This window comes from Canis lupus, chromosome 24 (genome assembly GCF_048164855.1).
Source record: "Canis lupus baileyi chromosome 24, mCanLup2.hap1, whole genome shotgun sequence".
Taxonomy (NCBI): domain Eukaryota; kingdom Metazoa; phylum Chordata; class Mammalia; order Carnivora; family Canidae; genus Canis; species Canis lupus.
This window is the reverse complement of record NC_132861.1, coordinates 8,714,154-8,729,628: the sequence shown is the minus strand read 5'-3', so window position 1 is coordinate 8,729,628 and position 15,475 is coordinate 8,714,154. Positions and strand designations below refer to the sequence as shown.

At 38.5% G+C, this 15,475-nt stretch overlaps 1 protein-coding gene across 27 annotated transcripts in view; it reads right to left on the bottom strand.

Annotated features, from left to right (window-relative positions):
* Positions 1 to 15,475, bottom strand: part of STARD13 (StAR related lipid transfer domain containing 13) — a 513,518-nt gene that overhangs the window by 60,065 nt on the left and 437,978 nt on the right. For 26 of the 27 annotated variants that reach the window (XM_072795476.1, XM_072795479.1, XM_072795482.1 and 23 more), the window contains one exon: positions 922 to 993. In XM_072795476.1, the coding sequence (XP_072651577.1) occupies positions 922 to 993 (72 nt within the window). Of the gene's footprint in view, positions 1 to 921; positions 994 to 4,232; positions 4,294 to 15,475 lie in introns of those variants that run through there. The other variant, XM_072795496.1, reaches the window with a different exon arrangement.

Below are 15,475 nucleotides of genomic sequence, written 5' to 3'. Positions count from 1 at the left end.
AGGATCACCCCTGTGGATGGCATTCAGGGGGATCCATGTCCTTTCGCTTCCTTTTGTGTTTGGCTAATGGGAAGCCCTGGCTGGAGATAGAGGGAGGAAGGAGTATGAGATCAGGGTATTTACCCTGCTGGTTCTCATCCACAGCCAACTGCGTCCTCTGCTTTAAGGATCCTCTCTTGTTCTGGGTTCCGGCACCCTCTCCCTCTGCCTATCATTTTGGGCCTATGACAGTGGCAGTTCTGCTGCTATGAGCTCTGGGCACCTGAACTGCTCCTCATGGTTTCTCATATCCTGCCCACATCTTTGTAATCAACATTTTTGGAAATAAATCCTCGGATTATCTTGAGTATGTCGTCTGCTTACTGCTGGGATCCGAATTCACTATAGATGAGGACTATCCAGGTAGTAGTCAGAACTGATTATATTTTGGTACAGCATAGTACACAGCATAGGGAATACAGTGAATAATACCATAGTAACATTGCATGGTGACAATGGTGACTACACTTAGTGTGGTGAGCACTGCACCATGTACAGAATTGTTGAATTACCATGGTGTACCCCTGAAATTGATATAATAACACTGTATGTCAGTTATACTTCCATAATAATAGTAATAATGAAAGCTGTTGATGGTAGACCGCTGGAGGGAAAAGGCAGAGTTGGGATTGGTGGTGAAGAGAGGAGAAGTAGAAAGTAAGAAAGTGAGAAGCAACATAGAACAGAAAGTCAGGTAGGCCTGGGCAGCAATACTCGTGTCTAAATTGGCATCAGTCTAAGCCCTAGGATTGCAAAGGCTGAGGGAAAGAGACCGCAAAGAAAAATAATTGAGAAAGACTTGAAGTCAAACACACTACAGGATATGTGAGGTTCATTTTGAATCAATTCTCTTCATAAAGAGTGAAGGGACAGCCAACCTACCCTCATACAACTGAGCGTATTGTGGGAACCCAGCAGCACGGAGCCAGCCACATGCTTCCTTTGCCTCAATTTCTGAAAAATACAAGAAAGGGAAATGCGTGAGTCCAATGGCCACACACCAGCACTCTACCTTAAGCAAGGAGAAACTGGTGAGCATTGTACAAGTTATTATAAAGTAAAATTGTTCTCAGGTAGGTCTGCATAAGTAGTACCTACCAGAAATGGGTGTAAAATGAGCAGGTATCACTATCACAAACGTACTTACCTGTCTTTAAGATTATCTTCAACGTCGATCCACAAGTATTTGGATAACAAAACCAGATTACAAAACACAAAGGCTGAGTTTCAGGCAGGGAAAAATGTCTTATTTATATACCAGGGAACCAGAGGCCTATCGAGAAGGAGGAAATACTTCTTATGATCCTTTTTGTAATGAATTCTTTTTTTAGCTTTCAAAGATAAAGCTAAGAAACATTCTTTTATTCTTTCACCTTGGGATAATGAAAGAGAGAATACAACTGGATGGTCTATGAAAATGTATTTTCTCATGAAGAAAGGTATTACAAAAATTCAATGTATTATTATTTCTTTAATTGTTCTAATGGTTTTAATTCCCAATGCCTAACAATATGTTGATTCATCAAGCACATTAGAATGATTTCAAGCTGCAGAGTGCAGCATGGAAACATAAAGCTGAGGTGAGTTTGGGGCTGCAAGAATCTCTGAGGGCCGAACCTAAAAGGTTGATATGTCCTTTGGGTGACCATTTCAGTGTGGATGTACCAACAACACACGGGACCACCTGCCTGGAGAAGCTGCGGAGTGAGATGGGAGGAGTCAACATTATGTGAACCAGGTCACTTTTTGACCCTGTGAATCCTGGATCATTTCCTAACCACAACTCTGTTAGATAAATATGAATGCAAGGGAAAAGAAGTTCATCTGTCAAAAGTACAGTTTCTCCAAACAAAATTAAACAGCTTATTTATAACAGGTTTCTACCCAGTTCCCATCCTCTGCTGCTGGGATGGAGCCTGCTCAGATCACCATATTTCCATTTACTCTGACGTTCATATCATGAACTGGAGAGTATGGGGTGTTCTTGGGACAACTACAAAAATGATCTGCACTAACATCAGCTGCCTAATGTTACAGCCTGAGCCTGTACATCTACATCAAAAGCACAACATCTATGCACCGAATTCAGGGAAACAATGTCTGTGCAGCATAATGTTTAATGTGATAGAGCTATCAGGTATATGTTAGGGAAACAGATCAAAGGCCAGATCTTGCACAGGCCCCAAAGGGAAGAAGCAAACACTTTCAGCCCTGTCCCACTGATCAGGTTGGACATGGATTGAGATTTGTCATTGAATTCAGGGAAGCAGAGCCTGTGTTGGTCCTCATCCTAGAGTGTCTGCTCCTCCTGGTGTCCTCTAATACACTGTCATTAGTCAATTTCTAAATCTTGAGGTTTTTTAGTCTGGCGTGAAGGTTTTTTTATATAATTGTCACCAGCAGAGACCTAATATGTACTCATTCCTGCCATGTAGGCATCATTCAGAAATATCCAGGACAGCAAGCTGGAAATAAAAACTTTGGAACGCATTCTTTTAGGAGGGGTGTCTCTGACATCCACAAGTGCAGTTCAAAACAGACATTCAGCTGAACTGCACTGTATTGGCTATTGTGGGCCTTCTCTTTCAAGGTATGAAGGGCAATTACTGTATGGCTTGAGTCCTATTTAGTACTCCTTTGAGAGTCCTAATACGAAGGCTTCTGCTTTGAAAATCACACACATATTTCAGGGGAAGTAGGAAATGCACATTCTGACCTTAACATGTGGAAAATGTGGTGAGCTTCTACTGAGTCATACATAGACTGTTGACTCCTAAATTTTCAAGCACAAGATTTGCTTTCCCTTTCAATATAATGCAGTGGTTAGTAGGGAGGAAATATCTAACTTCTGGGTATTCTCAAAACTTAATTATGAGCCAGCAAGTCTTAAAGAGAATCACAAAGTTCTGTATTTTCTATTTGAACTACACAAATAGTATGCCTTTTTCTATTACTTTCTCTCCCTAGAGAGACAGACCATGAAGAACAAATGGAAGGGCCCTGGAAAGCAGGGGTTCTACAACATAGAAAGCTCGAAGGAGGGTGAGAAGCAAGCTTATAAAAAAGTATAACCCCCACTGTTAAGATAATGAGCGGGAGGAGAGGTAGGCAGCAGGGGTCCTTATAGAAAACGCCTTTTGGAATTGAAGACTTTCATTGGACAGAGGAACAGGGCTCAGGCTAGCCTAGGAGATTTTATTCAAAACTTCTCTAGGAGCACTTGGAAGAGTTGGTTGAGTGGCCAATTCTTGACTTTGGCTCAGATCATGGTATCAGGGTCTTGGGATAGAGCCCTGTGTCAGGCTCTGCAATCTGTGTGGAATCTGCTTGAAATTCTCTCTTCCTCTGTCCCTCCCTTCTTTGTACATGCACACGGATGTGCTCTCTCTCAAATAAATAAATAAAATCTTTAAAAAAATACAAATAAAAAATAAAAGCTTCTCTAGATAACTTCATTTCATTTTTTTCCACAGAAGTAACAAAGATAATGAACTGAAATTCCTTGCATACATAAACATGAATAATCAGATCTTAACCAGGATCCAGCTAAATCAAACTCTCAAATAAGCTGATTTTTAAAATGGGTAGGCATTTAATTTTTAAGTCCAGAGTCAAATACAACAAAAAATGCAATTAGTAACTAATTAATGAGAAGAAGCCACATCCCAGCCATGGTGGATGGCTCTTTACCATCACTCTCACACACCCAACTTGCTATTCTATTTCTGAAAATCTCTCAAATATTCCCCGTGCTCTACTCATAAGCCTAGCTAGCACCTTGATATCTCAGTCTAAGGGCAAAACAAACTCTTATTTACTACCTAATAACAAAGCAATCAAAATAACCATACATACCTAACTGCTATCAAATTTGACTTTGTCCTTCAAGTTGAGTTGGAGAAAAAAAGAGCCCTATAATTTCTACTGAGTCCCCACAGCCCTAATACCTGTCAGCCAAATGCTACTGTTTTCCCCACAGCACATTACATGGCCAAAAAGCTTACAAAATTAAAAAGGAATTATTATTGCCAGTGTCATCATTTCACCAAGATCCATCTAAATGACATTTGAGGACAGTGTGAAAATCTCCTTTTTAACTGTGCTTTTGCCTACTAGCATAACATGTGAAAGCTTTAAGGGCCATTCAAATCACATTTCTACAGTTTTATTTGTTCCCTATTTACAATACATACCTGCCCCTATAGCAGCTCCAGGGCCACAAGGCAAAGCATCAAGTTGCTGCAAGTCTGTAGAAAACCTAAGTGTGGGACGGAACAGAAGAATGCCCTTGGACAAACTGGCCCACTGGTCTCTACTGTGGTTACCACATTACATTACCTAAGAAAATTCAATCCATTTGGCTCCATAGCATGATAGGATTTCATTAGAATTTTTGTTACTATTATATGTAAAAATCATTTCTCTTTAACTCTATAGTGGGTACCTAGTTTTGCCTGCACAACACCCTTCCCCTCTTCTTCAGATAATAGAACCTCTTTATGTTAAAAGCCTCTTCTATATAGTTTAGGTGGGGGTGACACTCTTGGTCACTTAGACCACATTCCTTGGCCCTATTACCACCACCCAAATGGGCATGACCTACTCCTTAAGAACACCTGATTCCCCTTAGTTCAGGGGAATCAGGAAGCTTTGGGATCTTAAGTCGATAGTTGTTTGGAGGCTGGAATCAACTAGTTGAAGAGGGAGATGTCCAGCTTTTCAATTGATAAGCTTGTTCTGCACAAAAACAAAGTAAACCTTTCCATTCAATAAATCCAGAAGACGGTTTGGTGCTAGGCATGCTCTTCTGCCACCTATCTGTGATTCTACTTGAGGGAAAGTCATTCTTTTTGCCTCAGTTGCCTTTAGAACATGATGTGGCCTCTGTTGAGAGACAGATGTGTAGAGGGAGGCTGTCTCCTGGGTGCTTCAGGAGCTGTACATCAGTGGGCATGGGAACAAGGTCATTATGGAAACTACCTATGGCCTGTACACTGGTTTTCAAGAGTATTATAGTATTTCTTAATTATATATGCTCAGTGTTGAGCACTTATAAAAAACACAGAAGGCACAATGAAAGAAAAAAGTCAGTTATTTTACCATTACCAACACATAATTCAGTAAATACTATTTATCAAAAAGATAATCATTGCAATATCTTTGGTTGACTAACTTTTTCACATAATAATACGCTGTGAATATTTCCTCATATAATGATGATGTTGGTAAAAATGGGAAATTTGTTTTGAGAAGGATGCTTATTTTTTAAATACTTGATTTTTGAATACTGCCAATTGTTCATCAGTGCTGGGAGGTTATAATATCAAAGTAGCCAAGAGAAAAGAGTTTAGCAGACCTTCGCCAACACAGACTGGTTGTGGAGAAGGCTGGAAGTCTTTGTGAGTTAGAAATTTACATGCTGTTCTTTAAAGAAATATCATGTAGTGATGTCTGGATAGTCAGGTGAATAAGGTTCTGGAGGGCTCGACTAAAGTAAGGGGATATTTTGAGCGCAGCAAATTCGCTGCCCAGGCTGGCAGGCCTCCTCTCATGTAACAACCTCATTGAATTTTTAAACTGATGTTTCTTGAGAGCTTGGGAATAGTGTGTTCTCCTAGCTAAGCATTTTAAGTACACTTTTTGGTTTCCATTATTCTCGGCACAGCAAATACTTTTTCCATAGCTAACTCAAAGGAATACTATTCTTTCTAAATGACCAAAAACTCAAATCAGGGCCATATTAAATTTTATTATTATCAGAAAGTTGGCTGGCCAGAAGGAACCTGGTCTACCATGAAAAGTTTATGAAATCATATACAGGCATATGTATTTATGTTGTTCTTACAAATCTCCTGGAATTTCAATGGTCACACTGGCTCCAGTTTAAGTAGGTCTTCTTTCTTAAATGTTCATTAAAATACTCAAAAGAAGTGGGGGAAAAACACATCATGGGTCTCCATGTGATTCAGAAAAGTAGGTGCTTTGTTTTTTCATTTACCCTGGCTAACATGGTAGGCACCCTGTTTCTGAAAGATTATGGGTGACTCAATCACCTCAAGGTGTCTGCAGTGGATGCAATTAACACTATTAAAGTATATCAAGGGTATTACCATTTCAACACACTCATGGTTGTTGGCTTAGGATAATTTATATGGCTGATCTAGCTTCATTATTAGTGTACTACTTTAGATGAATGACTCTTTTGTCTTCGATGGAATTTCTCAAGTGAAGTCCCTATTTATCGAAGGTGTATTTTGTTTGGCCATGCACTAGGCTAGTTTTGTTAAAACCAATGCCAGGGCATCCATCTAATCTATAGGTATAAATGATGCAATAATTAATATTATATAGAACTATACATTACCACCACAATCCTTCTCCCAAGAATGCTTTATAACCCCAACCACAGGTGGAGGATGAAGCATCAAGTTTTGTAGTAACCACAGACTGATTTACATTTCACATCATGGTGACAGGATACCTCTTTTTTGCACTCTTTGAATTATTATAATAAGGTTATTGTGATGTGTAAAAGTCCTGAAAACATCTTAAATGTTTACCAAGTACATTTTTTTTTCCTAATATGCATAACCTTTTCTTTCCATTATATTCTAAGTTAATAGTAGAGTTAAAATCCAGGTTATTTAAGAATAAATTTAATATTATCAGTCACCGAATATTCAACTTAGTGAACCAACTGATAAATACCCATTTAACTCCGCATAACATAAGGCAACTTTTTTTTAAGGCAACTCTTTCCTTAATGTGTAGCAACGCTTCTTGCTGTGAGCTACTACAGAACTATAGAAGAAAGAAATCGGGAAGATGTCTATATCCCTGTGAGTTGTCCTCAGCTAAGAGTTTCATGGCTGTGCTTATGTGTACTATTTTCCTGAGAGCTAGGATCACATACACGTTGAGACATACTACTCCATCACTAATTCTTAACACTAGCCTTACGTCTCCAAGACTTGAATGATTTTCTGCCGGCTATATTCATAGTAAATCTAGTCACTTAAAAATAATTTCTATTAGGGTGAAAGAGGACAGAGCAAATTCAACGCTTGAGTGGTAGGTCTATTCCTTGTCACTCAAGAGTTGTTTTTTAGCTTCGTTGAGGCAATCATATATATGTCATTTATTATTAATTTGTTACTAATTTATTGAATAATTAAATTTATAATGAAAACACACACACACACACACACATTTCCTTACACTCTTTCAATGATTCCCTGTTCTTTCCAGTTGTCATGGAACTTACAGCACTCCTCCAACTGGGAAGCATATACATCCCATCCCATTGATGTCTGGCTTTGCCACATGACTCACTGTGGCCAATGTGCAGAAGCAATATATGCTAGTTTCAAGCAAAACTCTTCAAGAGCCATCATCTAGTTTTTCCAGTTTTCTACTCTTTTGCTTTCACCATGAGGCTAGTATGTCTCAAACACAGGCCGTTCCTTCTGCCTAGGCCCTGGAATGATGACGTGGGGAACACAGCCACAGCAGACCAGCTGTTAACATGTAATGCGAACACGAGATAAATTTCTGTTGTTTCATGCCACTAGCACTTGGGGGACAACTTGTTACAGTGGCATAATCTAGAATAAACTAATTTAACGTGGGGCCAGATATTCAGAGAGAAAGAATATGGACCTTTATTTCAACTTGAAGCTCTTGCTGGATATGTGCTAGCAAGTCCTAGAAACGAACATAATCAATCTCTGTAATCATTTCTGCTTGGAATTCTGCTTCCCTGCCTACAGCGCATGGCCTCTATGAATTTAAAAGAATGTAAACAACACTTTTATGATCCTCTGTCACAGGCAGCTACATGTGTGAGTGTGTGAGTGCACAGACATTCACAAACACACACTTCCTCACACACACATACATTACAGAAAATCAGAAGTTCAGTTGCAACTGAACAAGGAAAGTCCTCAGGAATATAAATACTATTCCTTATGCTCATATTCCTTATAGTATAAAAGGAAAGAAAAAAAATTTACCATCCCACCCCGATCAATCTCAAAGAAAAAGAAAGCAGAAAAAGTATATGCTCTGCCAGCCAAATAGTTTCTGGCCAGATTGTTTTGACTCAAGTTTTCCATGAGGCAGAGTAGCTCTTTATTCTCTCCCTTCATTTTGTACAGATTGTTCCCATCAGGCGCTTGTGGTATTTCTCAGAGAGGCTGCATGCAGACACAAGCATATGAACATCTCCAGCTTTTTGAAGTGTGGAGACACTGCCTACCACTAAATCCCAAGAGATTCTTCATGGTGGGGTTAGTTAAGCAACTGAAATGCCAGGTCGGGGAATAGAATGTGATTCAGAAAATTAGAAAGAGGGTCATAATTTGCAGGCCTTCGCCAAAGTATCTCCATACTGATCCACCAAGATAATAAAGTCTTGAGTAGCCTTTCTTGGGACAAGGGTATGAGAGGCTGGAGATGATTTTTCTATGTTGGCTTCTTTGGCTTCTCTTGGAAAGGTGAAGAACAAGAGTCCCCGGGAGCTGACTTGATGTTGGATCTCAGGAGCAGAAGCTCTAACTTCCTCAAGGTCAAGCCAAACTGGCAGTATCAGATGCACCCCTTCAATATTCACCCCTTGATGACAACTTCCTGCCTGGGGAAGAATAATTGCTTTGGACAAGTTCCACCACGGCTAGGAAGTCATATTCCTTGGCTTTGGACAGGTACTCTTTTATCCTATATTGCATTAGGAGTTTTATTTTTTTTAATGTTAAAAATTTTTTGCATGTCTTTGGGGACTCAAACCCTTCTCTATTTTCAGACATATCCAAATGTCTATACTTGTAAAGGCTTATCTGCTATTTTAGTTTCTTAGCCCAACTCTTATAGCTCCGGATACTCCAATTACACCAGAAGCTCTCATGATACCAGGGAAACATCTACCATGCAGGCATCAGAAGGGGCATGGAAACCGTCCTGATAAAATAACTCCAAGAACCCTATAGATCCTTTTCAAGTCTTTCACTCCTCATAGGGTTGGCATGGTACCAAAGCTATTGATTCCCCATTCAAGACTTTGTGCATTGAATTTCTCAGCAGTTGTAATACCTGGATCAATTGAAACTAGTGTTTGCTTCACTTAATCCCAAGAAAAGATGTGTACAACTCAAGGGTAATTTTATTATGATTGCATAGAAAAACTTGATAATGTATGCATGTGTGTACTTTTAATTTTTAGATATTTATCAGAAAATATTCACTGGGATAAAATACTTACTGAGAACTTTTCAAAGTGCCTTTGCCAGTTTTCTGGAATGTTTTCTATCTGCCTACAATGGCACTCTTTCTGTGAATGATTTTCTAAACATACTTCACTTGTCTCAGAAAATCAGGGCCAGATTCAAGAAATTATGTTTTTATTAGGTGTTCGGCTATGGATTCATTTTTTTTCTCCATGTTCTTCAAAGCCAAAGTGACCACTGAGCTCAGAGGCTTGCTCTTTAAGCACTGGGATTTTTATTTAGCAAATCATTAGTAGACACTGACATTACAAATCTCCTACGGAAAGCAATTTAAAACAGATTAGGTCACTGAAGTAGCTTTACTGATTTGGGAAAGAAGGGATTAAGATTCAGACTGAAGGAGTGGGAAACAACTTGTACACAGACACACTGATACATTAATGACTGTCCAACCACACAGCATACTGATATATTAAAGTCAACTGAGGCATCCCGTAAATATACCACAAATGCAATCAAATAGACTTTTTAAAAACTTATATAAACTGTAAAGAGTTTTAAAAGTTTTAAACATAATAAAGTTTTAAAATCTTGAATAGTTTACTATGTATAGTAAATAACGTCTAATTTTAAAGAACTCTGAGCCTAATGATTATTATCCCAAACCTTAAACTTCAAATTTTAAGAGCACAGTAGGAAATGACAGAAGAATGTGTCATTCAAACACACAAGCACTTCTAAATGGAGGTTCAGGTAGTTCTACCTCATAAAACATAAATGTAATTTAATTACCTGACTGGCTCTGGGCATTTAATAATTTTTATTAATTATAGTCAATAATATGGCCTTGACTAAGATGCTTGCCCAAATACTCACTGAATTCAGGTATAAAAGGGTTATTTCCCTTATGAACAGATTTGAATAAGATACAAAAGTGACCAAAAATCTCCTCTTAAAGGAAATCTAACAGAAAAGTAGCAAAATCTAAATCTAAGATTTGAAACATCTGAATGAAAGACAAGGAAGAAAAAAAAAGAAAGAAAAGAAAAATCATCACAATTCTCTCATCTAGATATTGATTAATATTTTGGTGTCAAACAGTCTCTCATTTTTTTTAGTATGAAGATGTGTATGTGTATCCAGGCTAAATATACTACATATTTTACATAATCTTTAAATAAAATTATAATCTGCATTTCTACCTGACCATGCCTTTTGAACCTCTTTCCAAGCCAACTGATTTCCTTTTCAATCATTCTAGATGGCTGAAAAACATTCTGACCGCCCTTACTTTAAAAAGCATCTTCTTTTATCAATTCAGATGTCATAATCATGAGTTAAAAATAATAAATTCAGTTCTCTGGAGGCTTTCACTCCAAATAAAGAATTTCGTCAGAACGTGCATCCTGGTGAATATATTTCAGGGAGTACTTCTGGGTTGACATTTCTCATGTTATTTTACATTCCGGATTAAGACCCATCTCATATGGTTTTAATTTATATTCTCAGCAGACTTCAAAAAGGAAATTCCAAGTGGAAGTTTATTCATATACCAGAACTATGTTTAAATGATGCTACAGGGATGTCTTAAACTAACACAAGTCAGGAAGTTCAAAGTTAAGGTTAGATCCTGGACCATGTTCCCACCTCTTCATTCTTGGTATTTGGAAAGTGGAGATTTCATGGAACAGCTGTCCCACTTGTCTTTGACCTCCTGCATATGTATTTAGATAATTTCAAAGATGCATTTCAAAACTTTATGTCATAAACTGTTATTTTCTAAAGGGTGTTGCTAAAGTTTCAGTTACACTTACAAAACAAAACAAACCAAAACAAATATACTAGACCAAATAGAGAAAAAACTCCCCATCTTGTTTTGCTGACTAGATGAGTATTTGGAGTCTGCATGACTCCCCCAATCCTTTATATAAAAGCAAAAGGTGACCCAAATTTCGAAGACTAGCAAATCCACTGAGAGTGCATCTCTTTAGAATAAAACATATTTATTTTTTGTGCCAGGTTAATGTTATTGCTTTAAAAGGGAGTTTAAAATGAAGATACATTCTAATCTCATTTTGCTCTTAACTAATGGCATACCTATTAAATAAAATTCATTCTTCTTTTGTTGAATACGTATACTGTTTTATGATTTAACTTTTTAAAAAGAGCCTGTCGATTTGTTTAGAAGACCTCCCTTTATTTCAGTGAGGGCATATGCAGACTGTTATAGGGGCTATAAAAGGGCATAAAGTGTTAGAAGAAAGGTCTGAGTTCACATCGTAGCTCTACCTCTAATTACCATCATGGCCTTAGGTTAACTTCAGTATGCCTCAGTTTCCTTATCTATAAAATGGGAATAAATAACAGCATCTACTTTAGAGCATTGTTGTAAGGATGAAATGACTTGTTAGCCACATTGGCTACTAGCACAGTAGAGGTGCTTATTGTTCATGTCCTACAATAGGAAATAGTGGTTCCAATGGCTTCTGATGCTCTCCACTTAGCTTTTTCATTTGACCTTCAGAAATAGAAGGCACTGGGGATCCCTGAGTGGCTCAGAGGTTTAGTGCCTGCCTTTGGCCCAGGGCATGATCCTGGAGTCCTGGGATCGAGTCCTACATCAGGCCCCCTGCATGGAGCCTGCTTCTCCCTCTGCCTGTGTCTCTGCCCCCAACCCCGTCTCATGAATAAATAAATAAAATGTTTAAAAAAAACATTAAAAATAAAAAAGAAATAGAAGGCATTCATGTTACTGATTTATTCAGTAGATATATACGGGGTGCCCAGGATTTGAAAAGCTTGCGGTTAGGCACTGTAGAGGAATGCCCGCCCAGCTGCAGGGAGTAGGGTCCTACCCTGCAGGTCTCTAAGCCAAGCAGGGAGGACAAAGACATATCCAGGAATCACTAATCCCAAAAAAAGCAAAAGGCTCCCAGAGTAGGACAAGGTCCTACAGGGCTCAGAGCAAGAGGGGCATTTCTGGTAAAGTGACTGGGACAAATTTAGCAGGTGAGATGAGATTTGAGGCAGAAGGTGGTTGGCTAAATGGTTCTGTCCATAGCAATCCCTCTTCTGCCCACCAACTGCTTTTGAAGCCGAGATTCCTGTGAATCGGCATTTTTCTGGAATAGAAGCTTATGCTCCTTCATTTGTGCCTGCAGGAGGGCTTTGGGGCCAAACACAGCCCCATCCTCTACATCTAGATCCTTCTTATGACAGGAATCTAATAGGCATTTCATTTTTTACACTCTGTGGAAGATTGCATTATATTCTTTTTGTTAAATGATGCTGTATCGCAGGAAGCCATGCTTCACACAATACAGTGCTGTTTAACAAGATGTAATGAGAGTCATAAATGAAATGTGACTTTGAAAATGGAACTAAGGGCCTCCACAGGCTGTTTCTTTTAGGATATCAACACCAGGTTAGGAAAGACAGTCTGGTAATTATAGTTTATGATGTGCTTACCAGTTAATAAGTAAAACATTAGCAATAACTTGTTTGATATGGGAGGATCTCAAGGGCAAAGATGTGTTTAAACATAACAAACACATCAGAACCTTGGGAAAGAAATCTGTATCAGATGTGTAGGCTTCATTAAGGAAATGCCTTCAGAAGATTATTTTTCCATGTTATGAGAAAAAAAGTGGGCAAATAAGTAAATTGTTAGCAAGGGATATGGGCTTCCTGTGGAGTAATGACTGGGAAAAGTTGAGGGTTAAAGTGGATCCCCAGGTCATTGACCCCAAGAGGTCAAGAGTCTCCCAGAGAGGCTTCCTGTCAAGGTCATTCCCACTATTAAAAACATCAAAGGTGTGTATTCAAGGCTCTACCTTGTGAGAAGGCAATTAGGAAAATAACAGAAATACCATTAAGATATTTCAAGTCATTTACATTTAAAAGCAAAGAAATATTTGGCTGTTATACTTAAATGATCATAATTAACATTTCATGACTGCTCAAATTATACCTAATGCTAACAAAAAATTTAGAAAGCAGTCTTCTTTGAATTTTTGTTTTTCCAATACAAGGAACAGTTAGAACATATTCACACACACACACACACACACACACACACACACACACACACAGAGTTGACCCTGGACTGATGTGGGAATTAAGGGAACTGACACCCTGCACAGTTGAAATTTTTGACTTTTCAAAAACTTTACTAATAACATAAACAGCTGATTAACACACATTTTGAATATGTCATATTATATCTTGCAATCCTACAACAAAATAAGCTAGGAAAAAGAAAATGTTATTAAGAAAACCATAATGAAGATACAGTTACAGTACTATACTGTATCCAAAAAAAAAAAAAAATCCACACATGAGTGGATCTGTACAGTTTAAGCCTGTGTTATTCAAGGGTCAACTCTGTGTGTGTGTGTGTGTGTGTGTTTAATTGAGATGAAGTTTGCCTTGCCTAGACTAACTCAAGTTAAGAAACTTGGGGTTTTTAGATAGAAGTCAGAGTCATGGGAACTCCCTAGAAGGAAAATATTGTTACATAGGTGCTTTATTTGTGGAGACTATGTTGCTTTCATTACTTTCTCCGATTCACTTATTCTACCACTAAGGTATTCACATTTAGCTCAAGGAGAAAACTTTATGTACTAGGTTTATAAAAGGGCTAGCTTTTTCCTGCCTGTTCCCTGTGAGCAATCAATTTTTGATTTTGGAGCTTAAAAAGATCAATGATCTCTCTCTCTCTCTCTCTCTCTCTGAAACACTTATATACACACACATGCACACACACACACACACTATATATATATATATATATACACACACAGGTGCACATACATTCTGTTAACACGTCATGGGTAAAACTGAAAATATCCTGAAATAAATATGCAGATTTTTGTATTCTCTGAAATTATGACATTGCAGGTACACACCACCAGATTGGAAAACAGGTTGCATCTTTGCATGTCCAATTCTTAGCCCAGAGTCTTGCAAATGAATGTTGGCTGAAAGAGTGAATGACTATAGGAAAAGAAAAATATTTACGGCTTTACATATTTTTGGGTCAATAAACACTTAAAATGTTTTTTTAGATATTCAGGCCTCTCGAAACTCCCCAAGCTATTGTAAACATGGAAATATATATTGTGGAAGTAGCTTGCAAACTATAAAGCCCTATATGAAAAAAAAGTTAAGGGGCACCTGGGTGGCTCGGTCAGTTAAGCGTCCGAGTCTTGGTTTTGGTTCAGGTCATGATCTCAGAGTCCTGAGATCGAGCCCCAGGTCAGGCTCTGTGCTTGGTGCAGAGTCTCCATGAGACTCTCTCTCCCTCTCCTTCTGCCCCTCCCCCACCCTGCATACTCACAGGTGCATGTGCACACACACACACTTTCAAATAGATAATTAATTAAAAACAAAATAAGGTAACACTATTCTTCTAGTGATTTCACCTCTGGGAGACAAGTCCCCAGATACCTCTGCGCAGCAGTGCCTGTGCTTTCTGACAGGCAGGACATTTGATGTTGTCCCTGCCCTGACAGGAAGAGTCATTTCTGCTGGCTCTGATCCCCTTTCCCTTCCCTCTGCCTGGAATCCTTGGGAATCCCAAGGGTACAGATGACTGAAAGATTTGGTCTTGAAAAATTAACGAGAAAAGATTTTCCTGTTTTCTCACAAAGGAATTATCCTCCCTTTTAAAGATAATCAAACCACTGGGACCTATTCATACTTAAGAATAATCAGACACAACCAGGAAATGATTATCACAGGACTTTCAAATGTTTTGGCCACTATCTTTAGTAAGAAATACACATCATATAGTTATTAACATGCATACACTTGCAGGTGTACACACACACAGGGACTGAAACAAAGTTTCACAAAACCATCCTTAGACTTTATACATATATGCCATGCCACCTGACATGTTCTTTTCTGATTTGTTTTCTTTTATTAAAAATCACTGGGTTGGGGCACCTGGGTGGCTCAGTGGTTGAGTGTCTGCCTTTGGCTCAGGACGTGATCCCAGAGTCCTGGGATCCAGTCCCACATCGGGCTTCCCCCAGGGAGCCTGCTCCTCCCTCTGCCTGTGTCTCTGCTTCTCTCTCTGTGTCTTTCATGAATAAATAACTAAATCTTAAAAAAAAATAGTTCTTAAAAAATCGCTGGGTATACCCACTAACTAACTTCACAATCCCCTTCTAGCTAAAGAACATTGTCTTGGACGACACTCTATTATTTGA